Source organism: Nicotiana tomentosiformis, chromosome 12 (assembly GCF_000390325.3).
Source record: "Nicotiana tomentosiformis chromosome 12, ASM39032v3, whole genome shotgun sequence".
In the NCBI taxonomy this organism is placed as follows: domain Eukaryota; kingdom Viridiplantae; phylum Streptophyta; class Magnoliopsida; order Solanales; family Solanaceae; genus Nicotiana; species Nicotiana tomentosiformis.
The window spans coordinates 75,331,008-75,358,750 of NC_090823.1; the positions used below are offsets into that span (position 1 = coordinate 75,331,008).

The 27,743-nt window shown below is 40.2% G+C and overlaps 1 protein-coding gene across 1 annotated transcript; it reads left to right on the forward strand.

The window, feature by feature from the left end:
- Positions 1-17: 17 nt before the first annotated feature.
- Positions 18-26,039, forward strand: LOC138902881 (uncharacterized). The gene is made up of 6 exons (XM_070190782.1): positions 18-386; positions 741-1,089; positions 1,411-1,637; positions 1,743-1,865; positions 2,007-2,435; positions 25,812-26,039. The coding sequence occupies exons 1-6, from the start codon at positions 18-20 to the stop codon at positions 26,037-26,039; spliced, it is 1,725 nt and encodes a 574-aa protein (XP_070046883.1).
- Positions 26,040-27,743: the final 1,704 nt, after the last annotated feature.

A 27,743-nucleotide genomic window follows, 5' to 3' on the forward strand; every position in this document is an offset into this window, starting at 1 on the left:
TGGTAAAATCAAGAACGATGGGCGACCACTTGAAAAACTTGAGAATGGTGTTTGAGTTGCTCCATAGGTACCAACTTAGGATGAATCCATTGAAATACGCCTTTGGAGTTACTTCCGAAAAGTTTCTTGGTTTCATTGTCCGACATCGAGGGATGGAAATTGATCAAGCCAAAGTAGATGCAATCTTGAAAATGCCTGAATCTCGGGATATTCACGAATTGAAAAGTCTGCAAAGAAAGTTAGCGTACCTTAAGAGATTCATCTCAAACCTAGCTGAGAGGTACCAACCATTTAGTCTCTTTATGAAGAAAGGTGTCCCTTTCAAATGGGACCAAGCGTGTAGCAATGCCTTTGAGAGCATTAAATCCTACTTGATGAAGCCTCCGGTTTTAGCAGCCCCTATACTTGGAAAGCCGTTAACACTATATATTTCAGCACAAGAAAGGTCTGTTGGAGCGCTGTTGGCCCAAGAAAATAGTTAGGGGAAAGAAAACTCTCTTTACTACTTGAACAGGATGATGACACCACACGAGCTGAATTATTCGCCAATTAAAAAGTTGTGTTTGGCGCTAGTCTTCTCAATTCAAAAGTTGAAGCACTACTTTTAAGCTCATGTTGTTCGTCTGGTTTCTAGAGCAAATCTCATCAAGTTCGTGATGTCAAAACCTGCCCTTAGTGATCAACTAGCGAGATAGTATCTCCAATTTTAAAAAATTGAGATTTTGTACATCCCTCAAAAGGCTGTAAAAGGACAAGCATTAGCAGACTTCTTGGCAGATCACCCTATACCTGATGATTGGGAGCTAACTGATGAACTGCCTGATGAGGACACAATGGTCATTGAAGTTCAACCTCCATGGAAGATGTACTTTGATGGTGCTGCACAACGCGGAGGAGCTGGCGCTAGTGTAGTATTTGTCACTTCTCAAGGTGAAGTTTTGCCCTACTCTTTTACGTTGACGCAACTCTGCTCTAACAACGTTGCTGAGTATCAAGCACTAATACTTGGGCTTGAAATGGCTGTCAAAATAAATCGGTTGCAATTGCAAGTCTTTGGTAACTCTCAGTTGGTGATCAACCAGTTTTTAGGTAGTTACGGGGTCAAGAAACCTGAACTACGCCCATATCATGATTATGCTAAAAAATTAATAGGATGGGTCGGTGACGTGTCTATTCAACATGTGCCAAGGAAAGAAAATAAGAAGGTTGATGCTTTAGCTACCCTAGCTTCATTGTTAACCTTGTCTGATCAAGCGTAAGTTATTATCTGCCAAAAATGGGTAGTACTGCCGCCAAATGAGGTTGAAGGTGAAGGAAATGAACTTAAGCATCTTGTCACTATTTCTGAAGCTGAGAAAGAAGAATGGTGACAACCCATTATCAACTACTTAAGCTATGGGATACTTTCAGAAAATCCGAGGAGAAGGACTGAAATCCGCCGTCGTGCACCTCGCTTCCTTTACTACAAAGATACTCTATACAAAAGGTCATTCGAGGGAGTACTCTTGCGATGCTTAGGGGAAGAAAGAGCACTCCAAGCTTTGCAAGAGGCACATTCTGGGATATGTGGATCACATCAGTCTGGACCAAAGCTCCACTTCCATATAAAAAGGCTGGGATATTATTGGCCAACGATGGTAAAAGATTACTTGGACTACGCTCGAAGATATAAGGCTTGTCAATTCCATGTAAATTTTATTCATCAACCTCCTGAAGTGCTGCACGCGACTGTGGCATCCTAGCCGTCTGACGCTTGGGGATTGGATGTTGTTGGACCACTGCCAAAGTCCTTTGGTGTGCACCTATACATCTTGACTGCAACTGACTACTTCTCAAAATGGGCTGAAGTTGTTGCTCTTAAGGAGGTAAAGAAGTAAAATGTTGCAAGTTTCATCTAAGTAAACATAATCTATCGCTTTGGCATTCCTCGTTACATAATAACGGATAATAGAAAGTCATTCGATAATAGGTTGATGAACAAGATTTGTGATCTATTTGGCTTCAAGCAACGTAACTCTTCGATGTACAATGCTGCCGCCAATGGTCTAGCTGAGGCACTCAAAAAAACTCTATGCAACTTGTTAAAGAAAGTCATCTCCAAATCCAAACGAGATTGGAATGACCGTATGGAAGAAGCTCTATGGGCATATAGGATGACTCACCACACGCCAACACAAGCGACTCCTTATTCGCTCGTTTATGGAGTCAAAGCTATCTTGCCACTCGAGTGTCAAATACCTACATTACGACTGGCTATTCAAGAAGGGATCATTGATGAAGAAAATGCTCGACTTCGATTAGCAGAGTTTGAGGCTCTTGATGAGAAGAGGTTGGAAGCTCAACAGAGTCTTGAATGTTATCAAGATCGATTGTCTCGTGCCTTCAATAAAAGAGTTCGCCCGAGATCCTTTCAAGTAGGAGATCAAGTCCTTGCCGTACAAAGACCCATAATTACTTCCCATAAACCTATAAGGAAGTTCACTTCAAAATGGGATGGGCCATATGTCGTACAAGAAGCTTATTCAAGTGGGGCTTACAAGCTAGTTGATGCAGATGGCAAGTTTTTGAAGAAGTATTATCCTTGAAGTTGCAACGCTCCTTGACGCATGAGCCTAAACTGCATGTTCCTACACTCCTAGCCCGTATGAGTCTAAACTGTGTACGACCCACCCAAAAAACAAAATTGTCCGCTAGGTTGAAAACCTTGAAAGGGGAGGCCTAGGCAAAAGTTAGGACATAAAAAAATAAATAAAAAAAGAAAATAAAAAAAAAATCACCCATTCTGAACTACGGTATGACTTGATCCTCTTCACCGAGGTACGTAGGTAGCTTAGAGTTTCATTCTGAGTTCAGCCGCATAAGTTCAAAAGATACATATTTTCCTAGTCGTTGTCCAAATGAAGTATGATATAAGTAATTTATTCAAACAACACTTGAAAATCAGGCTGAAATTTCATTCTTCTTTTGAACTTTGGATCTCATATGACTTAGAAGGGGCAAGTCTTCTTGATAAACCAGTGTCTTCAATAGGGCGATTATAGTCTTTTAGTAGGCTACCAAGTATTTGCACTAAAGTTCAGGGATTTACTATGTCTTCATGTTCACCAAATCTTTAAGTCCTCTGGTCTTCAAATTTGCTACTCTCCAAGTTGAAATGTTTAAACCCTCCAAGTCTCCAAGTTGAAGTCTTCAAGTCGTCGGTCTTCAAGTTGAAGTCTCCAAGTTGAAATCCTCAAGTCTGTCGGTCTTCAAGTTGAAGTCTGCAAAGTCCACCAAATCTTCAAAGTTTCCAAATATTCACGTCAATGTCGTCAAGTCCACACAGTCTTCGAGTTGAAGCTTTATAATTTTTCAATCTTAAGGTGGACATATGAGTCCTTTTGCACCTTAAGTTGGCCTCTTCATGGGTTTGTCCTTAAAAGGAAACTATATTTTCCAATCTTAAGATTGACATGTAAGTCTCTTGAGAGTAATCTCTCCGATAGTCGGGGCACATTGAGAGTAATCTCTCCGATAGTCGGGGCACATTGAGAGTAATCCCTCCAATAGTCAGGCATATTGAGAGCAATCTCTCCGATAGTCGAGCCATATTGAGACTAATCTCTCTGATAGTCGAGGTACATTGAGAGTAATCTCTCCGATAGTCGGGGCACATTGAGAGTAATCTCTCCAATAGTCGGGTCGTTTTGAGAGTAATCTCTCCGATAGTCGAACCACATTGAGAGTAATCTCTCCGATAGTCGGCTCACATTGAGAGTAATCTCTCTGATAGTCGGGGCACATTGAGGGTAATTTCTCCGATAGTCGGGGCACATTGAGAGTAATCTATCCGATAGTCGGGGCACATTGAGAGTAATCTCTCCGTTAGTCGGGTCGTTTTGAGAGTAATCTCTCTGATAGTCGAGCCACATTGAGAGTAATCTCTCCGATAGTCGGGCCACATTGAGAGTAATCTCTCCGATAATCGAGCCATTTTGAGAGTAATCTCTCCGATAGTCGAGCCACATTGAGAGTAATCTCTCAAATAGTCGGGTCGTTTTGAGAGTAATTTCTCCGATAGTCAAGCCACATTGAGAGTAATCTCTGTGATAGTCGGGTCACGATGAGAGTAATCTCTCCGATAGTCGGGCCACCTTGAGTGTAATCTCTCCGATATTCGGACAGGGATGAGTATCCATCCCCTCACATCCTAAGATTATCTTTTTCATGCATGGATCATCTCGTTAAACAAGAACAAATTCTTTTCGTTCGACCTACAAAAAATAATAAAGACAGAAAACACAGAAAAATTAAAGCGAAAAACAAATTACCTTTGTGCAGGCTTCCTAAACGTTAGAAGTCGAAGTAAGATGGACTTTGAGAATGTCGCGGGTTTATGCGAAATAAACATGAGCACATGACTTTATATAGGTGCTGAAAAGTGGCGTTGAAGTTCGTTTTGCCGATATGGGACCAGTACTAAGGCGGCAGCGACAATTTGTCTCCTAAAGGGATTTAGTCAATGGCTACTTCAAGTTCAAGTGGGATTTGGAGACTATCAAACACTTCTTATATGCTTGGTAATGTGCGGACGACGACATTCCTATATGAATAGGAGTCCTCCGACCATGGATGGCCACGAAAAGAATTGTTATGTCAGATGAAACTTTTCTTTAATGCAAAGAATGGAATTTAAAGTGGAAAAAAGTTTCATGAATACTTTGTCTTACGAGATGACTGATGTTTGGTCATTATGCATATTTATACATGCCATTAGTAACATGGAAATTCTTTTCATAACTCGAGGAAAGTAAAGATTCAATTCGGGAAAACATTTAAGAGGACAAATATGTCTATTATGTGTACTTCAAGCCTAATCTTTGAGTCTTAATTAATCTACGCTCATGATAAGTTTTGAAGTAGGGGGCATTTGTAGGCATGTAAAATTTATTGAATTTAAATTCAATAAATAATTTGGACTATAGTTTAAATATACTAGTCCAAATAAATATTATGAGCTAATATTATTGGATTAATTCTATAAGTTCAATATAATTGAGCTAGCCCATTTAATTGGGCTATAAATGATGAGCCCACTTCATTAGGTCCAAGATGTCATCTTCCAAGAGACCCAGTTTGGTGTCACGCGTGAAATGACGTGGCATGCCAAGTCAAACAAAAGAACCAATGGGATCATGCCACGTGTCAAAATGACAAGGCATGCCAAGTCACATTAAAAGGCCAATGAAATCGCGCTACATGTGCAAGTGACATGTTCTGGCCAATCAAATGCGGTCTTGTCACACTTCAATTTGATTGGTCGGAAAGAGTTTGTTCTTACTATAACTCTTCCCTCCCACAACTATAAATAGGGGTCTTCATAACCTAGAAAAGAGACCAGAAGTTATAACAAGAAGCAAGAAAGAGCTCGTGGATCAAACGCCGCAAATTTCTCTACAAGTTTCAAGCTTCAAACAATCAAGTTCAAATTAAAGAAATCAAGTTCAAGCTCAAGAACGAAGAACTTCAAGCTCAAGAACGAAGAACAAGTCAAGATTCAAGGAGTACGAGTTCAAATCAAAGTTCGTGCTAGTTGAATTTAAGATCATCGTTGGTGGAAACAAATATAGATTCAAGATCAAGCTCAAAGGCCCTTGAATTTATTTACTATTGGAAAGAAGAATCAGAGGATTCATAGAGATTGTACACTCAAATATTTGAAATCAAATACTACGATTGTTGCAATATTTTTTAGTCTCGATTTTATTTTCTCGACGCAATTTATTGTCTACACACATGACCATATAGTTCCATAACAAATCACGGAATCACCAACACCAGCTCGATCACGATTTTCAAATATTCCAAGATCTACTACCGTGTTACCCGAATAATAACAGAAACTTACAAAATTTATGAATTTTTCCTCTAAAATAGAGAGAAAAATGTCTGGCAACTAGCAGAGAAAACCCTCCTAGATATAGACCACGTTTTAAGGGGTTAAACCCTTTTTCAAAACCTGTTGAGTTTTTTTTTAATCAAGAATTTTTTTCTTTTAATTCCTAACTATTCATGCACAGTAGGGACCCCATAATTTAATTAAGAAATCTTACTATTATTAAATTAATTTAAAATTTTGAGATTAATATTTACCATAATCAATTATAAATTATTTCAGTAAAAATTCATAATTGCACTCTTTAATTAAATTTTGAGATTCTTTCATTATACTTTATTTAGCTCTACGTCTTAAGATTCAAATACTAATCGATTAAATTAAATTACTGATAATTTAATTTATTGATTATTTTATTTAGATTTTTTCTCACCTTATTTCATGTGTCGGATACAAAAGTTATCGGCCGGGTTTACACATGAAACTTGTAAGCTTTCATAAAAGTGTATCATCAATATCAAGACTAACACATGGATTTTATCAACTAATTATTATTTTAGCAATGTATATTATTATTATTGTTCAATTTACCAGGCATGTTGACCCACAAAAGAATGTCGCCTTTTAGTAAATCAAAATAATAAATAACATAAACAGTTATTGATAATTATATCAAGATTAAGAGTATAAATTTATTTAACGGGATAGAGAATTATTTTACTAAGTCAGTATAAAATACTTATCTCTACTTGGTCTATTCAATATATGCAAAATACACTAGCACAAGAAGTCAAAAATTTAACCATATCTCACAATCAAGATGAATTATATGTAATCTTATGCTACAATCATTCCGATAGTTTGTCCAACTCCATCATTAGATTGTGAACATAAACTGTATGATTTATAAGAACTGATGATAATCTTTTGTGTATAAGTTAAAACTCTATACACTAAATTATCTACTATATAAGCAAATGAAACACAAATAAATACCTGATCTATTTAAACAAGACTTTATTAAATTAAATAAATAAATAAATAATTAGTTATTCCATGAAAAGTACTATAACAAAATACATGGTTTATAGTATATCTTAACAATCTTCTGCTTAGACTCTGAACATGCGTCTACAACCTTAACACCCATTCCCTAAATCTTCTATAGAAAGATCTTAATAACTGGGTCTGTCAAGTTTCTCTCTGATGCAATCTTGGCGACTACCATATCACCTCTCTGCACTATGCCTAAAAATTAAATGATTTAAGCTCAATGTGCTTAGCCCTTTCATGGCTTCGTGATTCCTTCAAATTTGCAATCGCACCACTATTATCATAATAACGTGTAATTGGTGCTTGAATTTTGAGAACTACAACCAAATCTCTTAGAAAGTTTCAAGCCAAACCGCCTTTTTGGCCGCCTTAGAGGCTATCACATATTTGGTTTCTATAGCAAAATTGTCATGACCCAAATCCTAAACATTGGCCACGATGGCGCCTAACATCCGCTTACTTGGCAGACCAACATTAGCACAATAACTAAAGCAGTTTAACAACTAAGATACTTTAAATAGTAAAAGAGTGAAATAACATAAAGGTATAATAGGAGTACCACCAACATTGTCTAAGTCTATCCCTAGAATCTGGTGTCACAAGTACATGAGCCACTAATAATACTAAATACAGATTTGAAATAAAAATACAATACTGTCTGGAATAATAAATGGTAGATAAAGGTAGGAAGGGGACTCCAGGGTCTGCAATAGCCAAGCAATGCTACCTCAAGCCTCCTGGATGAAAAGGGTCTGAGCAATCACCTCTGGACACTACTGGGATCAACACAGGGATCTGCACAAGAAGTGTAGAATTGTAGTATGAGTACAACCGACCCATGTACTTAGTAAGTATCGAGCATAACATCGACGAAGTAGTGACGAGGCTATGACAAGACACTCACTATAAACTTGTACAAGTAATAAGTAGAGAAGCAATAACGAGATGGAGAAATGACTAACTATATTGTAACGAGCCGATCGGTTGTTTTGCTTTATAGATCCCCGTTCCCTTATTTAAGACTTCGTGTATGTACTTTTACAGTTTTATAACTTTCGGGGATGGTTGATTTGGTTTTAGAAGGGTTCGGGTTGAATTCGGAACACTTAGTTCCTTAATAGTGGCCTAAGGTAGCCAAGTTTGACTTGAGTCAATATTTTGAGTAAACGGCCTCAGAACCAGGATTTGATGGTTCCAATAGGTTTGTATGATGGTTTTGGACTTAGACGTGTGTTCGGATCGAGTTTCGGATGATCCAGGAGCGTTTCAACGCTTAATGTTGAAAGTTGGCGCCTTGAAGGTTTTAGAGTTTCTTAAATTTGGTTTGAAGTAGACTTTGGTGTTATCGATATCCGTTTGGGGTTCCGATCATGGAAATATGTTTGTATGGTGATTTTTGACTTGTGCGTAAAATTTGACGTCATTCTGAGTTGTCTAAACATGATTCGTCGCGTTCAGAACTAGTTGAAGAAGTTTGAAGTTCGTAAGTTGATTAATTTTGTTTCAAGGTGCGATTCTTGGTTTCAATATTGTTTTACATGTTCTGAGACTTTGAGTAGGTTTTTATTATGTTTATGGACTTGTTGATGCATTTGGACGGGGTCCCGAGTGGCTCAGGTGTGTTTCGGACAACTAGGAGTTAAGTCCAAAATAGCAGATTTTCTGCTAACTGGTTTCCTTCTTCGCCAACGCGGAGGAAGCCTCGCGTTCGCGATGAAAGAATTGGGCTGGCGAGATTTTTTTCTATGCATTCGGGAAAAGAGGGTCGCGATCAAAGCTTTGGGGTCACAAGCCTTCGTATTTGCGATCACAGGGTCACATTCGCGTAGAAAGGGGCTAGGTCTGGCGGCTTAGCAAGTCGTTGCCCTTCGCATTTTCAAAAGGCGGGTCGCGTTCGCGATGATGGACGGGGCTAGCCTTCGTGATTGCGGGGGTCCTGATCGTGATCACGAAGAGGCTTTTTATGGCCTTGGCAATTTTTGCCTTCGCGATCGCGAAGAAGGGATCACTCGGCAAAAACTTTTAAAAGTCAGGATTAAGCTCATTTTTCTCATTCTTACACTTTGCTTGGCCGATATTGGTGCTTGTTGGAGAGGGATTTTAACCTTTCATCTTGAGGTAAGTAATTTCTTCATAGATTATTGATAGATTTTAACATAGAAATTGTAAAAATTATGTGATTGTGCTGAAAAACCTAGGGTTTAGTAAAAATAGAATTAGGCCACAAAAATGATTATGAAATTGAGTAGAAATTGTATATTGAGTTCGTAAGGTCATGGGTAATATTTATCTACAAAGTTTCCGGAATCCGGGCACGTGGGCCCGTGGGGTGACTTTTAAGGACTTTCTAATTTGGGTTGGGTAATTACTCTAATAGATGAATTATGAACTTTTGAGCATATAGTGATTTGTTTGTATGACCTTTGGCTAGTTTTGGATTGCCCGACATCGATTTGGGGCAATTAGTAAGGTTGAAAGGCCAAGTAGTGGACTTGGAAGCGAAGTAAGTCTCTTGCCTAACCTTGTAAGAGGGAACCCGTAGGTGTTTAAATTGTTATTTTCTAATAATTGTGGGTGCTACATATGCACGAAGTGACGAGAGTCCGTACGTAGCTAAAAGTTCATGTTTATGTCCGGGTAGACTTAGGACTTTACCATGCAATATTTGTACTATTTGAACCTAACTTGTTAGTTTAATTACGTGAAATTATAATTAAAATTTGATTAGGGATTATGTTAGACCGAGCTTCGTTACTTTGAGTTTTGGCGGAATATTCGATTATTGACAGAAAATTTGCTCCTTTATGTGCCTATCATGGTGTTGTAATCGTATGTTCCGTAGTCCGAAGAGTTTCCCTATTCTTGTGCATCGGGCCGAATGCCTCGGCATAATATATATATATATATATATATATATATATATATATATATATCGGGCCGTACGACCTCGGCATAACTCGTGCGTAATATCGCTAGGAGTCCGATTGTACTTGACATTTCCTTCATGACTTGAGAATTGATAATTAATTGATGGTTCTTATTTGTTAAAATTGGCATGTGATATTTGAATATTTTAAATTGATATTTTGTTAAAGACTCACTTATTTATTGCTCCTTATTCTATGGTTACTGTTGTATTTCATGCCTATTTATAATTCTTGCACTTTATCTGTTGACTACTAGTAAGTGTCGATGTCGATCCCTCGTCACTACTTCTTCAAGGTTAGACTAGATACTTACTGGGTACGCATTGATTTACGTACTCACGCTACACTTCTGCACTAATTGTGCATGTTCTGAGGCAGGTACATATGGTGGCCATTCAGGCGCGCATCCCCGTTATTCGCAGACCTAGTAATAAGTTGCTTCCCATGCTCTCATCTGCAGCTCCTAGAGTCTTCTCCTTGTTGTATTTACTATTTCTGTCTTTTTTTATTTCAGACAATAGTTATAGAAATTTTGTATATTCTACTAGATTGCTCGTGCACTTGTGACACCGGGTTCTGAGAATTACTATTAGATTTTTATGGTTTTGCCTAACATTGTTACCATTTCATTTTTATGTCTTATTTATGCATTATACCACTATGATCTTTTATACTTATTTTATTTATTAATAAAAAATTTATGATTTCAAAAGCAATAAAATGAGTAATTAATCTGATAGTTCACCGTTGGATTGCCCAAAATATCATCACATCACAGTCTCACAACTCAACACGGTAGCGGAATATAACAATCAAGAATAATCACAATTCATCTTTTCCATTACGGTGCGCAACCCGATCCACATATCAATACTATTACGGTTGCAGTGTGCAATCAAATCCCCCCCAACACACACACACACACACACACACACACACATACACACACACACACACACACACACATATATATATATATATATATATATATATATATATATATATATATATATATATATGTTTTAATATTATTACGGTGTGCAACTCGATCCATATATACAGAATAATACTGTTGCGGCATGCAACCTGATCCACATAGATAATAATATTGATGCAGCATACAACGCGATCCAATATATCAATAACAACCAAATACGACAAATCTCACAACATAACATAAAAGGGGAACTAAGTAGCATAATTCTTCAAGGCGATCCGATGTATCATAGTAGAGTGAAATAGGAAACAATTTAAGGCAATAAGGTGTAATGACCCAACCGGTCATTTTGAGAATTTACACTTCGCTCGGTAGTTTACGGGCATGAGTAGCTCCGTATAATGTATTATGACTTATGTGAATCGTCAATTTTGATTTTCAGGTTATTCGAAATCGAATTGGAAGAATGGATTTCATTGTTGAAGCTTTAAATTGGGGGAGTTGATTAAGTTTGACTTTTTGTGAATTTGAACCTGGAATGGAGCTTTGAGGGTTCCGTTAGCTCCGTTGGGTATTTTGATCTTAGGAGTGCGTCCGGATTGTGATTCGGAGGTCCGTAGTAAAATTTGACTTGAAATGGCAAAATAGGAGTTTTTTTGAAAAGTTTGACCGGGAGTGGACTGTTTGATATTGAATTCAGATTTGTGATTCCGGGAATTAGAATAGCTTTGTTATGTTATTTGGGACTTGTGCGCAAAATTTGAAGTCATTCCGGATTGATTTGCTAAGTTTCGGCACGAGTTATTGAATTTGAAAGTTTGAAGTTCATAGATTTTGATTTGAGGTGTGATTCATCATTTTTGTGTTGTTATGTATGTTTTGAGGCCTCGAGTAGGTCCGTATTGCGTTATTAAACTTGTTGGTATATTCGGACGGGGTCCCGAGTAGCTCGGATGAGTTTTGGACAAGGTTCAGATCATTTTCACTTCATGTTGCATTGTTGAAGGCTGCTGGTTTTGGTATGATCGCACTTGCGGTTGATTTGCATAGGTACGATGGCCACGGAAGCGACAAAGGCGTCGCAGATGTGAGATGAGAGCTGGATGAGGAGGCCCGCAGAAGCGGAGAAAAGGGCGCAGGTGTGGATGCGCAGGTGCATCGAGTGGAAGCGCAGGTGCGAGTGTCTTCGCAGATGGGGAGTTTGATACCGCAGGTGCGGGGGTTACTGGGCAAGGCCATTTTTTGCAGATGCAATGTTTTTCCGCAAAAGCGGTGGTCGCAGGTGCGACAAATTGTCCGCAAATGCGGAAATCACTGGGCAGAACCTATAATTCGAGGTCTTTGGTTTCTATCTTCATTTTCGGATATTAGAGCTCGGATTGGGCGACTTTGGAGAGGAGATTTTCCACACAACTTGGGGTAAGTGTTCTCTACTCATTTGTTATCTTATATCACGAATCAACCTTCGTTTTTGGTAATTGGATTGTGAATTTTGTAGAGAAAATTGGGGGTTTTGGCCTAAAGTTTCATAATATGAATTTTTGAGTTTTGAACATCGAATTGGATTCGGATTTGAGTGAAACTAGTATGGTTGGACTCATAATTGAATGGGTTGTTGGATTTTGTAAATTTTGTCGGGTTTCAAGGTGCGGGGTCGGGTTGGGCTTTTGGTCGGTTTTGGGCTTTTGATTCAAGATTTGATCTTTTTCGATCGGTATTGGTTCCTTTAGCATTGTTTGATGTACATGAGTTGTTTTTGGTTAGTTTAGAGCCGTTTGGAGGTCGGAACACGCGGGATGGAATTTTGGAGCATCACTTGGCTTGCTCGGTGTTGTAATTGGCTTGTTCGAGGTAAGTAACTCTTCTAATCTTAGTGTTGAGGGTATGAAACCTCGTAATACGTGTTATGTGATTGGTATTGAGGTGATGCACATGCTAAGTGACGGGCGTGTGGGCATGTACCATGTGAATTGGGACTCCGTCGTTTCCATGGCACTATATAGTGGCCCTATTTTTGTTGATATCCATGTTTTCACCATGTGATAAAGTAATTGAGGTATCAATCATGCTAGATATCATGTTTAGGCTTTATGCCAATACTGTTGGGACCCATAGTGGTCATTTCTTGCTGTCATATCACTGATTTCATGCATTCATATCATATCTCAGTCTCAGTTGTTATTTATTGATACATCATATGATTGTTGTCGGGCTAGTTTCATGACATTGTGAGCCCGTGAGTGAGACTGGAGAGATTGATGACTGAGTTAGGACGAGAGCCTGATTATGAGTGACAGTTATGGGATCGGGCTGCATGTCGCAACATGCTATATTGATTTATGCATGGATCTGGCTTATGATAGCGCTTGGGCTGTAGGAGCCCCTCCGAATTCTATACACATCCCCAGTGAGCGCGGTTTATTATATTAAGGGATGGATCTTCCCTGGACATGGATCTTGTCCGAAGCATTTATATACCTGGAGATGGATCTTCTCCATGGAGTCGGATTGGCCTTCCTCGGTACTGAGTGACTGATGGTCAGTGATGTATATATTCCAAGATGGATATTCCCTAGGCCGTGTGAGCCATATACAGTACCGAGTGGTTAAGCTTGATGAGTGGGAAAGTGTGAGTCAGTGAGATTGAGTACTCTAAGAGTGTGAGAAAATGATTCATCTCTGGGATACATGGCATTGGCATGCACACATGACATACATGCATAGAGATGCATTTTTCCTCATGCTGTACGGTATCACATCATTCATGATTTTTTACACACATTGATATGTGGGCATAAAGAGGTATTTCACACTTGCTATCTCGAATGAAAATGAAACATCTTATTTATTGTGGAAAGGATATTTGGAAAAATTACAGTTTTCAAACTTACTCATATTTTTGGCATTTTCGGTAAAAGATTTGGGTTTTCACTAAGATACTTGAAAAGCATGACTATTTTCTGGGACTCTGAACGTGCTGAGCATTTTACTTCTGAGATACATCTTTTATTACTTGTATTACGTTGTTATGAACTGTTGTGGGATATTGGTATTGGACCCGACCTTGTTAGCTCGTCACTACCTTCAACCTGAGGTTAGGTTTGTTACTTACTGAGTACATAGGGTCGGTTGTACTCATACTACACTTCTGCACCTTGCGTGCAGATGTTGATTGTTGATGTTGTTGTGTTCGATGGGAGCTGGATTGAAGATGTACCTGTATCCCAGTTGTAGCTGCCCCTTGTTCGTGGTAACTTTAGATCTATAAAACTCTGTTTATGTACTTTTCAAATAGACGATGTATTTATTTCATTTCAGCTTTGTAAATTCTATTCTTAGAAGCTCATGATTTGTACTACCAGTTCTTGGGAAATGTATTAGTTTCATATAATTTCTTTTGAATAATCGTCTTATTAATATTATTGAAATCGGATAGTTGTTAATTGGCTTACCTAGCGCGTTGGGTTAGGTGCCATCACGACTCGTTGGATTTTGGGTCGTGACAAGGTGGTATCAGAGCTCTAGGTTCATAGGTTCTACAAGTCATGAGCAAGTGTCTAGTAGAGTGTTGCGGATCGGTATGATGGTGTCCATACCTATCTTCGAGAGGCTACAGGACATTTAGGATATACTTCCCATCTTTATTTCTTTATCGCACGGCATTGATTCAGCTTGAAGCGTAACTCTTTGAATTCCTTCCATGCATTTGTATGCGCATATGAGCGCTCGGTATCGGCTGTGCGCCGGTGGCCTGTGATTCTATGGTTGAAGTGCGAGATATGGTTTTGGCATGTTGATGATGGGCCAGTCTGGAGGACTTGATGCCGGGTTTTGACTGTAACTTGAGCACGAAGATTTCAATTGTGTGAGCACGTGCTTTTGGGACTTATAGGTCCGTTAGTGTCCCTATTAGTGGAATTTGTGATTGGATGACTATGTTGTAAGTATGATGAGAATGTGAGATGTGTTCAGATTGTTCAGATGTGATGAGAAGAGTTTACTTGAGATATAGCAAGGACTATGGGTGTCTGATTTCTATCTTGATTTGGCGTATGGTCTCGAGTGGTAAGGGATCTCTCATGTTGTTTAGTTGTGGAGTGAAGTAAATTCTCATGTCCTGTTGATAAGTTCAAAATCGAGAAGATTAAGTGATTGCGTAGTAGTCGTGACTATGGAAGGGTGTAAAGAGATGTCAGTTTGAGGCAAAGCAGGTGGGTTATCTCCTGCGAGGTGTCCTGAGGTTGTGTGATCCCTATGATGTTTTGTAGAGAGTTCTCTTTTACCAGTGAATGATATATGTTGCAATTTGAGTTTGGATTGCCTGTGGAAATTGGCTTAACCCTCACGAGGATGAACGCGAGATTTGCAAATGACTTGAGGTACTAGATGGTTTGTGTTGCATAAGCAGATGAAGGATTTAATGGAATCTCACTGTGGTATTATGGTGGTAATGGGGTATGGTAATTGTAAGTAGTCCGATGTTTTATTCCAAGGCTTTGAGCCAAGTGGGGGAGTTCACTATTGACGAGTTGATTGCACGGTTATGTGTTGTATTGGTTTCAGTTCGGGGTATACTAGTGAATCAGTTATGACTTGCAGAGGTCGAGATCGAGGATGAATCGGGTAAAGGAATTTCTGAATACAGGTTGTATTACACTCTATAGGTATATGGGAATCATAAAATAATTGAGGGTTTATTCACGAAGGATGTAGTGTACATAGAGTAGGAATTTGCTCGATTGCTTAGGAGTGTGGGTTACTCCCTTGGGTGTTGGTGTGCTAATGGGGCACAGATCGTGCGGTTCGTTTGGTTGGTTTAATTGAGATTTGAGTAGAGTGGATGACTCTCGAGAATGGTTCTAATGGATTCAAGATTTATATGTAGCGATTTGGAATTTTCAAGATTTGTATATGGCTAGAAACTAGGAGTTGCGTTGGATGGTGTCGAGAGTTGTGGCATTTTTATATCATTGTGGATTGTGCATTTCAGTATCAAGAAGGTGAAGGAAACAGTTTTAGGTTCACATAAGGTCTTTTAGAGTGGGTGTCTCGGTTGTGGTGCCTTGGGGTGCTTAAGAGGGAAGTGAGCGGCTTATGGGCCTTAGGGCATTGTGGTTTTATACTAGGGTCTCTTTTGTGGTAAATTTTGGTTAAGGATCATAGTGTTCCAGCAAGGAGAAGTATCAATTTGAAGGCAATTTGGAAGGGACTTGGAGAAATTAGGTTGGATCAGCACAGTAACGGATATAATCGGTTCTTTGGGTACTAATGATGTGGCTAGCCTCCACAGGAGTTTTGTGGCAATGCTCTTGGGTTTTGGCAACCTGCGTGGTTGGGTTGCATTAGAGAGATTCGGTTCTAATAGCTTGGTGGTGCGTAAATAGGTTTCGAAGAGTTCTCAATAGTTTTTACCACGGTTCGAGGAGTATATTTCTTATCGGTGTGAGGAATATGTTGCATATTGGGATTTTCTCCTGGATGAGATCAAATGGAAGGTTTCTGACTGATCGGGTATGTATTCTACTTATGACTCAGAGTTGATTATGAGATTCTTGTACTCTTCACAGGATGGAATGGTAGATGCGGTGTGTTGAGTGGGATTGAGATTTGCATGTGCAAGGTCACAATTTAGTTTTGAAGGGAAGGACATAAATTCGTAGGCAGCATGGACGGTTGTATATGACTAGGTAAATGATATTACTAATTGGTATGGCCTGATGAGAGTATACATTTCAGAAGGGGCAATGTGTTTTGATTTATGGATACTTCACTAGTATTGTGGCACTCTCCTGGTTGATCGACTACTGATATTCAAATTTTGCTATGTGGCACAAAAGAATTTTAGAAGTATTCCTTGTGGGATGACCGTGTATGACAGATGTGTTAGCATTCTGGTGGTGGAGTTGGGATCAAATATAGTGATTCGTGTGTCCTATGGAGTTGGAGACTGGGAGTTCTCAGGAACAGATTGTCTCATGGTTGTGGACCTTGAAGTCGTGGCCGAAGCTAGCCAAATGATAATATGTGTTATAATTCAGTCACTGTGGACTTTCGGAGGGTTATTTATCTATTTTTGGGTGACCAGAGTTGATTTGGGGTCCATTGGTAGGCCCGACCAGGATGGGTATTCTACATCGAGCCAGATTGGTTGGCTCCATACTGCTATTGGTTATAAGCACACATGGTGCGGTTCTATTTGGACTTTATAGCGGAATTTGCGCGATATGGGTATTTTTGTGATGCATGATTGATTGCGCATTAGTTATGTTCTTTCGGGTTTGTGTGGCATTGTGTCCTTTGCTTCTCCATGGTTATGGTAATGCACTTTGAGTACTTGATGTCGGATTGCGCGTGGTTATTGATTTTGAGCATGGTGGCTGAGGTATTTCATATGGATCAGTGTTTGGATGGGGTCACGCATTGCATCGGAGTTGTGTTGAGATATGATCCCTTGTGTTAGATTTGTGTGTTATGGTTCTACGGTATGTGATAGATTTTCAGCATTTCATCGTGGCGATAATTGTTAATCTTGCGAGGCAGTTCTCTTGTCTGAGTCATTTTTCCATGATTGAGTATTGCTTATTGGTGCACGGATTGCACGGGTTGTGGCTTTAGATTATATGGGTATGTCATATCACTAGAGTGGTCGTGTTGGATGAGATGAAGACATTGTACCTAGAATGGATACTATCGGAATTGATTACAGCATGGTTGGAAGGATAATATCGAAAGTCGGCTTAGAAATTTGCTATAGTTCTTATCGAAGAAGATGGAGTACCATGACTTGTTGATCTGATGAATGGTTATGAGTTCTACATGTTTCTTTCATCCTTGGCAGTGTACGAAGGTTTAGAACGATGCTTTGTTTGATATGAGGTTGTTACCGATATTGGGTTGATTTGAGCAGCTACTGTGATTAGAAATCATTACTTAGAGCATTTGAGCTATGTGATATTTGAGTTTTGAGTATTTGAGTTATGGTTACGGCTTTTGGTATAGCTTGTTCAGATTTATACAGTATGTAGATGCGAGATTCTGATCTTATAAGAAATTCTGGATGTTGGAAATGGGATTCAAAGGCTTGTGGGCTAGGTTGAATTGTGAAATTTCAGTTATATTGTGTTATCAGACCTGTATGGGATAGGGTGACGTGGGATCATCCCCGGGTACATGCATGGTATGGTTATACGGCGGTTTGATGGCTTTGGGAACAACTCTTGGCACGTTCGAGGATGAACGTATGTTTAAGTGGGGGAGAATGTAACGACCCAATCGGTCATTTTGAGTATTTTCACTTTGCTCGGTAGTTTATGGGCATGAGTAGCTCCATATGATGAATTATGACTTATGTGAATTATCGGTTTTGATTTTTAGGTTATTCAGAATCGAATTGGAAGAATGGATTTTATTGTTGAAGCTTTAAATTGAGGGAGTTGATCAAGTTTGACTTTATGTGAATTTGAACCCGGAACGGAGTTTTGATGGTTCCGTAAGCTCCGTCGGATGATTTTGGACATAGGAGCGCGTCCTGATTGGATTCGGAGGTCTGTAGTGGAATTTGGCTTGAAATGGCAAAATAGGATTTTTTTGGAAAGTTTGACCGGGAGTGGACTTTTTGATATCGGATTCGGATTTGTGATTCCGGAAATTGGAATAGCTTCGTTATGTTATTTGGGAGTTGTGCGCAAAATTTGAAGTCATTCCGGATTGATTTGCTATGTTTCGGCACGAGTTATTGAATTTGAAAGTTCGAAGTTCATAGATTTCGATTTGAGGTGTGATTCATCATTTTTATGTTGTTATGTGTGTTTTGAGGCCTCGAGTAGGTCCGTATTGCATTATGGAACTTGTTGGTATATTCGAACTGGGTCCCGAGTGGCTCGGATGAGTTTTGGACAAGGTTCAGATCATTTTCACAACATGTTGCATTGCTGAAGGCTGCTGGTTCTGGTATGATCGCACCTGCGGTTGGTTTGCACAGGTGCGATGGCCGCAAAAGCGACAAAGGCATCGCAGATGTGAGATGAGAGCCGGATGAGGAGGCCCGAAGAAGCGGAGAAAAGGGCGTAGGTGCGGATGCGCAGGAGCATCGAGTGGAAACGCAGGTGCGAGTGTCTTCACAGATGCGGAGTTTGATACCGCAGGTGCGAGGGTTACGGGGCAAGGCCATTTTTCGCAGATGCGATGTTTTCCCGCAAAAGCGGTGGTCGCACGTGCGATGAATTGTCCGCAAATGCCGAAATCGCTGGGCAGAACCTATAATTCGAGGTCTTTGGTTTCTATCTTCATTTTCGGATTTTGGAGCTCGGATTAGGTGACTTTGGAGAGGAGATTTTCCACAAAACTTGGGGTAAGTGTTCTCTACTCATTTTTGATCTTATATCACGAATCTACCTTCGTGTTTGGTAATTGGATTCTGAATTTTGTAGAGGAAATTGAGGGTTTTGGCCTAAAGTTTCATAATATGAATTATTGAGTTTTGAACATCGAATTGTTGTTGGATTTGAGTGAAACTAGTATGGTTGGACTCGTAATTGAATGGGTTGTTGGATTTTGTAAATTTTGTCAAGTTCCTAGGTGCGGGCTCGGGTTGGGCTTTTGGCCGGTTTTGGGCTTTTGATTCAAGATTTGATCTTTTTCGATCAGGATTGATTTCTTTAGCATTGTTTGATGTACTTGAGTTGTTTTTGGTTAGTTTCGAGCCGTTCGGAGGCTAGAATGCATGGGATGGAATTTTGGAGCATCGCTTAGCTTGCTCGATGTTGGAATTGGCTTGTTCGAGGTAAGTAACTTTTCTAAACTTAGTGTTGAGGGTATGAAACCCCGTAATACGTGTTATGTGATTGGTATTGAGGTGATGCACATGCTAGGTGACGGGCGTGTGGGCATGTACCATGTGAATTGGAACTCCGTTGTTTCCATGGCACTGTATAATGGCCCTATTTTTGTTAATATCCGTGTTTTCACCATGTGATAAAGTAATTGAGCTGTCAATCATGCTAAATATCGTGTTTAGGCTTTATGCCGATACTGTTGGGACCCATAGTGGTCGTTTCTTGCTGTCATCTCACTTATTTCATTGATATTTTGTACTTAGTTATATTCATGCACTCATATCATATCTCAGTCTCAGTTGTTATTTATTGATACATCATATCATTGTTGTCGGGCTAGTTTCATGACATTGTGAGCCCGTGACTGAGACTGGAGAGATTTATGACTGAGTGAGGCCGAGAGCCTGAGTATGAGTGACAGTTATGGGATCAGGCTGCACGTCGCAACATGCTATATTGATTTATGCCTTGATCTGGCTTATGATAGCGCTTGGGCTATAGGAGCCCCTCTGGAGTCTGTACACACCTCAATTGAGCGCGGTTGATTATATTGAGGGATGGATCTTCCTTGGACATGGATCTTGTCTGAAGCATTTATATACCTTGAGATGGATCTTCTCTATGGGGCCGAATTGGCCTTCCTCGGTACTGAGTGACTGATGGTCAATGATGTATATATTCCGGGATGGATATTCCATGTGCCGTGTGAGCCATATACAGTACCGAGTGGTTGAGCATAATGAGTGGAAAGTGTGAGACAATGAGATTGAGTACTCTAAGAGTGTGAGTACATGATTCATCTCTGAGATACATGGCATTGGCATGCACACATGACATACATGCATAGAGATGCATTTTTCCTCAAGTTGTACGGTATCACGTCATTCATGATTTTTTACACAAATTGATATGTGGGCATAGAGATGTATTTCACACTTGTTATCTGGAATGAAAATGAAACATCTTATTTATTGTGGAAAGGATATTTCAAAAAATTACAGTTTTCAAACTTACTCGTATTTTTGGCATTTTCGGTAAAAGATTTGGGTTTTCACTAAGATACTTGAAAAGCATGACTATTTTCTGGGACTATGAACGAGATGAGCATTTTACTTCTGAGATACTTCTTTTATTACTTGTATTACGTTGTTATGAACTGTTGTGGGATATTGGCATTGGACCCGACCTTGTGTTAGCTCGTCACTACTTTCAACCTGAGGTTAGGTTTGTTACTTACTGAGTACATGGGGTCGGTTGTACTCATACTACACTTCTGCACCTTGCGTGCAGATGTTGGTTGCTGATGTTGCTGTGTTCGATGGGAGCTGGATTGAAGATGTACCTGCGTCCCGGTTGTAGCTGCCCCTTGTTCGTGGTAGCTTTAGATCTATAAAACTCTGTTTATGTACTTTTCAAATAGATGATGTATTTTTTTCATTTCAGCTTTGTAAATTCAATTCTTTGAAGCTCATGATTTGTACTACCAGTTCTTGGGGAAATGTATTAGTTTCATATAATTTCTTTTGAATAATTGTCTTATTAATATTATTGGAATTGGATAGTTGTTAATTGGCTTACCTAGCGGGTTGGGTTAGGTTCCATCACGACTAGTTGGATTTTGGGTCGTGACATAAGACAAGTAAAGTCATGAAATAACATAAGCATCTATCTAATACAGGTGAGAGCATATAACAAGTAAAGGCGGACAATAAATAAAGGCATGAATAAATAGAAACATGTAACAATTAAAGATATGTAACAAGTAAAAGAATGTATATAACAAGTAAAGACATGTATCAAGTAAAAGGCACATATAAAAATATGAAAGAAATGAAGACATGGTTAATTAAAGACTTGCAATTAAGTAGTACACCCCGCATACTTGAAATTATGACAATGCATACACACTTGTTACCTTGCATATACACCGTCCCCATATAAATCATGTAGCCAATAGACCAATCAAGTCCTAATTCCCTCAAATCAAGGTTAACCACGACACTTTCCTCTTTTTGGAACAAGATCAACAATCCAACACGACTTTTCCTTTAGAACAAGCTTCTAAACCACCCAAATCTAGTTAATTATTGTTCAAACAAGTCAAAACAAGCTTTAGAAACTACCACCATACGATAAAGGTTCAATCTTTAATATAATTTGAAAAGTCAACAAAAATTTAACCCGGGCCCACTGTAATGACCCGGCTAGTTGTTTTGAGTATTTTAGCCCTGTTTCCCTATTTATTGTCTCCTCTATGTTTCATGTCCGGATGTTTATTTGCAAGTCCGTAGGTCGTTTCAGCTTGAATTGGCAAAAATTAGGAAGTTGAAGGTTGGAAGGTTGAGAAGTTTGACTGGGAGTTGATTTTATTGATATCGGTGTCGAATTTCGATTTTGGAGGTTGGAATAGGTCTGTCATATCATTTATGACTTGTGTGAAAAATGTTAGGTCAATCGAAGTTGTTTTGGTATGATTCGGCGTTAGTTTTGGAAGTCGGATGTTCATAGTTTCAATAGGCTTGAATTGGGTTACGATTTGTAGAATCAATGTAATTTGATGTGATTTTGGGCCTCGAGAAGGTCTGTTATGTGTTTTGGAACTTGTTGGTATATTCGGACGGGGTCTCGGGTGTGAATCGAATCGAAATCGGATCATTTTGGACTTTGGTTGATTTGCTGAAACAACTGTTGTTCTGGGGTCATCGCACCTGCGGAGGGTTTGGCCGCAGGTGAGGGCATGCAGGTGCCTAATGGTCATCGCAAATGCGGAAAGGGCTAGCCAGGCCTGAGGTCACAGAAGCAGAGACCCTCTGCAGGCGCGAGTGCGCGCAGGTTCCACATGCGCGAGTGCGCAGGTGCTCCCAGGTTCCGTAGGAGCGGACGCGCATGTGCGCATTATTGTCCATAGAAGCGGACTTGCTTAGCCTTAGTTGTAACATCACCTGCGATGGATTTTTCAGTAGGTGCGAGGTCGCAGGTGCGACTGTTTGACCGCATAAGCGAATACCGCTGGGCAGAAAAGGGGGTATTCGAGGGTTTTATCTCATTTTCATCTTTTGGACCTAGAGAGCTCGGTTTGTGAAAATATTTTGAGGTATTTTCAAGGAAATCATCGCGATAAGTGATTCTAACTCGGATTTGGCCATTATACATGAATCCATCATTATTTTTGCCATTTAATTAGTGATTTGAGTTGGAAAAATTTGGGAAACAATCATGAAACTTCTTAGACTAAATTTTGAGGATTTGAAAGGCGATTTAAAGTCAGATTTGAGTAATTCTTGTATGGTTGAACTCGTTATTGAATGGATGTTCAGATTTGAAAGTTTGGTTGGGTTTCGAGATGCCAGGACCAGGTTGACTTTTTGAGTTGACTTTTTGTTTCTCTTTAAAGATTGCAACTTTATTGTTCGGAATAGTTTCCTATAGTTTGTATTTATGGTATGAAGTTGTTTTGGCTAGATTCGAGTCATTCAAAGTTGGATAATCGAGGGAAAGGCTTACTAGTGGATTGAGTTAGCGTGTTTGAGGTAAGTGTCTTGCCTAACTTTGTGGGGGGGAATTATCCCTTAGGATTGGTGTTTTTTTGTGCTAATTGCGATATGTGAAGCCGTGCACGCAAGGTGATAAGCGTGTAAACGGGCTAAATATGGTAACTGACCAGTTTTAGCTATGAAGATTCTTTCCATGCCTTTAATTGAGTTGCCATAACATGCTATATTCATCATTATTAGTCTATCTTCACATGATTTACTTGACATCATTAATACTTGTCTTAGCTCTTACTTGATAATTGTCTTTACATGCTTAGTTGAAGTTATTGTTCTCAATTCCATTATTCATTATATAACCGTTGAGTTCTTTTACTTGGAGTTTTTATTTCTTGGAATATCTTATTGTTGAATTTGGTGTTGAAGTTATAAAGGTCGTGATTCACATTGAGGTAAAGTTATAAATTTGTTGAAACACCATTCTTGTTGAGTTATTCACTTTCGGTTGCTATTGTTAAGACTCTTGTTATTGTTGTGGTTGAGCCATGTGCTATTTATTGTGGAAACACTATTATTGTTGACTTCTTTGGCAAGTTGTGGTATTGGGCACTTGAGGTGCGATTTGTGTTATGATGTGATATTGATACGCATGCGGTGGTATAAGGATTGGGGTTGAAATGCATGAGATGAGATAAGGTGGGCTTGATACGTGTGTTTCTAGTAGGGGGAGCTACTTAAAGCCACGCGGTGTGATAAGGTGGGCTAAACACGGGTAGCTATTTCAAAAAAATGATTTTCAAAACTAAATGCAAGGCTCCCGCGGTGATATAAGGAAAGATTGTGACTTGATTTACGAAATGAGACTACGAGGCGGTACCTCGGTAGTGATTCTTATTGGTACCTTTCAATTACATCACTTGTGTTTTTTTGCATTGTTTCCTTGGCATTTTATTCTTTGTTTTCTTCCATCATGTCTTAATTGCCTTAGTTCAGTGTAGCTATTCTTGTTATATTTCCTCATTGTATCGTTTTTATTGTTTTTCATTATCATACTGTCATATATACATGTTTAGTTTTCTTATTTGTTCCAGTAGGATCTTGACCTGACCTCATCTCTACTCTACCGAGGTTAGGCTTGATACTTACTGGGTACCGTTGTAGTGTACTCATGCTATGCTTCTGCACATCTTTTATGCAGATCCAGGTACCTCTTACTAGCCTAGGCACCAGTGAGTCGAGCTCGGATTTGGAGACTTCAAGGTATACTTGCCGGCATCCGCAGGCCTCGGATTCACCCTCTATCTAGTTCTATTTCATTTTCCCTTTTTATAGATAATGTTGTATAGGGATGTTCAATATACCCTTGTAAAGCTTTTGACTTGGTATCAATGGATTTTAGGAGTTTTGTTTTGTTCAATTGCGGAGTCCTTTTTATGATAGTGGTTGGTTAATTTGAAAGTTTTATCATTATCTCAGTTAATTTCTGCATGTATGTTAGGCTTACCTAGTCTTAGAGACTAGGTGCCATCATGACATCTAACGGAGGGAAATTGGGGTCGTGACAAGTTGATATCAAAGCGCTAGATTCATAGGTGTTACGAGTCACAAGCAGGTTTAGTAGAGTCTCACGGATCGGTACTGAGATGTGTGTACTTATCTTCGAGAGGCTATGGAACTGTTAGTCTGATTCCTTATTGTCTGAATTTGTTGACTTAGAATTCTTAAACTTTGTCTTTCTATTCTCTCACAGATGGTGAGGACACGCACCACTGGATCCGACGACCAGACACCTGTGCCCCATGCTAGAGCAGCAACAGGCCGGGGCTGAGGCAGAGGCCGAGGAGGGGCACGTGGTGCAGCCAAAGCACCTGCCCGAGCTGCGACAAAGGATCCACCATTAGCTTCAGTTAGGGGCAGGCACCTTAGGCGCATGTTGCTACCCCTGCACTTCAGGAGACTCTCGCCCAGTTCTTGAGTATGTTTGGTACTCTTGCTTAGGCGGGGTTGATCCCACTTGCACCAGCCATATCTCAGGCTGGGGGAGGAGCACAGACTCTCACGGCATGTACCCTAGAGCAGCGGGTCCATGTTGATCAGGTCCCAGAGGTCATACCAGTACAGCTGGTTGTCCCAGTTCAACCCAAGGATAGGGCAGCAATATTTAAGGAGGAGTAGCTCAAGCTCGAGAGGTACAAGAAGTACCATCCTCCTACTTTCAGTGTCCTAGCTATAGAGGATGCACATGGCTTTTTGGAGAAGGGACACCGTATTCTCCATACCATGGGTATAGTGGAGACTAGCGAGGTGACTTTCACTACTTTCCAGTTGTCGGAACCAGCATACCAGTGGTGGCGGTCTTATGAGAAGGGTAGCCCCGCCGAGGCAACTTCACTTGCCTGGTCTCAGTTTTCAGAAATGTTCCTGAAGGAGTTTGTTCCCCATAGCCGTCGGGATGCATGACGTGTGGAGTTTGAGCAGTTGTGACAAGGTGCTATGACCGTATCAGAGTATGTTGTTAGGTTCAGTGAGTTGTCCAGACATGCACATGCCTTAGTTTCCATAGTCAGAGAGCGAGTCCATCGATTTATTGAGGGGCTCAACTATGGTATTAGATTCAGCATGGCTCGAGAGTGGGAGACTAATACCCCATATCAGTAGGTGGTAGAGATCACTCGGAGATTGGAGGGTATGCAGGGCTTGGAGAGAGAGGACATGGAGGCCAAGAAGCCTCGAGATTCTGGCACATATAATGGTGTCCGTGCCCCAATTGTAGCCTGTCGTGGTAGAGGCTATGTGATCCATCCAGTTTATTCAACACTTCCAGCTTCCAGTAGTATTACAGCTACTCCTAGGTCTCAGGTTGCCCATTATGCACCGCCACAGTCTAGTGCACCTCCTGCACGGGGTGCTTTCAGTGGTTAGTCCAGCTGATCAGGCCCGAGCCAGTTTCAACAGCCACATCCTCGAGAGCTTGTTTTGAGTATGGTGATACTCGTCATATGGTGAGGGGCTGCCCTAGGTTCAGAGAGGTGCACCTCCACAGACTACTAAGGCTCCATGTATTCTGCAAGGTCCCCAGACTTCTCAGGCCGTGGTTACCACACCAGTTGCCACTCCACCTCTACAACCAGCTAGGGGTGGAGGTCAGGCGGGTAGGGGTCGCCCTAGAGGGTGAGGCCAGGCCAGATGTTATGCTCTTCTAAGTAGGATGGAGGTGGTTGCATCAAACTTAGTTATCACATGTATTGTTCCGGTTTGTCATAGAGATGCATCAATCTTATTTGATCGAGGCTCCATTTATTCATATGTATCATATAAATTTGCTATGTATTTGGGTATATCCCGTGATCTTTGAGTTCTCCTATTTATGTGTGCACGCCTGTGGGAGATTCTATTGTTGTTGACTGTATGTATCGATCATATTTAGTTGTTCTTGGGGGATTTCAGACCAGAGTTGATCTATTGTTGCACGGTATGGTAGACTTTGATGTTATTTTGGTCATAGACTAGTTGTAACCCTATCATGCTATTCTTTATTGTCATGCCAAGACGGTGACATTGGCTATGCTAGGTTTACCACAGTTGGAATGGAGGGGTACTTTGGATTATATTCCTAGCAGGATTGTGTCCTTCCTTAAGGCACGATGGATGGTTGGGAAGGGGTTTGATGCATACCTAGCCTTTGTGAGAGATGTCAGTGTTGGTACTCCTACCATTGAGTCAGTTTCGGTAGTGAGAGACTATCCAAATTTATTTCCGGCAGATCTTCTGAGCATGCCGCCTGATAGGGATATCGATTTTGGTATTGACTTATTGCCGGGAACTCAACCCATTTATATTCCACCATATCATATGGCCCCAGCAAAGTTGAATGAGTTAAAGGAGCAGTTGCAAGAATTGCTTGATAAGGGTTTCATTCGGTTCAGTGTGTCACCTTGGGGTGCTCCAGTCTTGTTTGTGAATAAGAAGGATGGCTCTATGCGCATATGTATCAATTATCGGCAGTTGAACAAGGTTACAGTGAAGAACATGTATCCATTTCCACACATTGATGACCTATTTGATCAGCTACAAGGTGCCAGAGTGTTCTCAAAGATTGATTTGCGATCAGGCTATCATCAGCTAAAGATTCGAGATCCGGATATTCCGAAGACTACTTTCAGGACTCGGTATGGTCACTACGAGTTCCTTGTGGTGTCATTCGGGCTGACCAACGCCCCAGCAACATTCATGAACTTGATGACCAGTGTATTCCAGCCCTATCTTACCTCATTCGTCATTGTGATTATTCATGACATCTTGGTGTACTCTCGGAGACGGGAAGATCATGAGCAGCATTTGAGGATTGTTCTACAGACCTTGAGAGAGAAGAAGTTGTATGCAAAGTTTTCGAAGTGTGAATTCTGGCTTGATTCGGTGGCATTTTTGGGTCATGTGGTGTTGAGTGAGGGGATCAAGGTAGATACGAAGAAGATTGAGGCAGTGCAGAGTTAGCTCAGACCGTCGTTAGCTACTGAGAACTGGAGTTTTCTTGGTTTGGCAGGGTATTACCGTCGTTTCGTAGAGGTTTTCTCATCTATTGTTGCACCTATGACCATATTGACCAAGAAGGGTGCTCCATTTAGA

Coding starts and splice junctions, on each gene's coding strand:
- LOC138902881 (XM_070190782.1), top strand. CDS start 18: ATGGGCGACCACTTGAAAAACTTGAGAATGGTGTTTGAGTTGCTCCAT. Junction 1,638..1,742: donor GATATTATTGGCCAACGATG/GTAAAAGATTAC, acceptor GTGGCATCCTAG/CCGTCTGACGCTTGGGGATT. Junction 1,866..2,006: donor AAGTTGTTGCTCTTAAGGAG/GTAAAGAAGTAA, acceptor TTTGGCTTCAAG/CAACGTAACTCTTCGATGTA.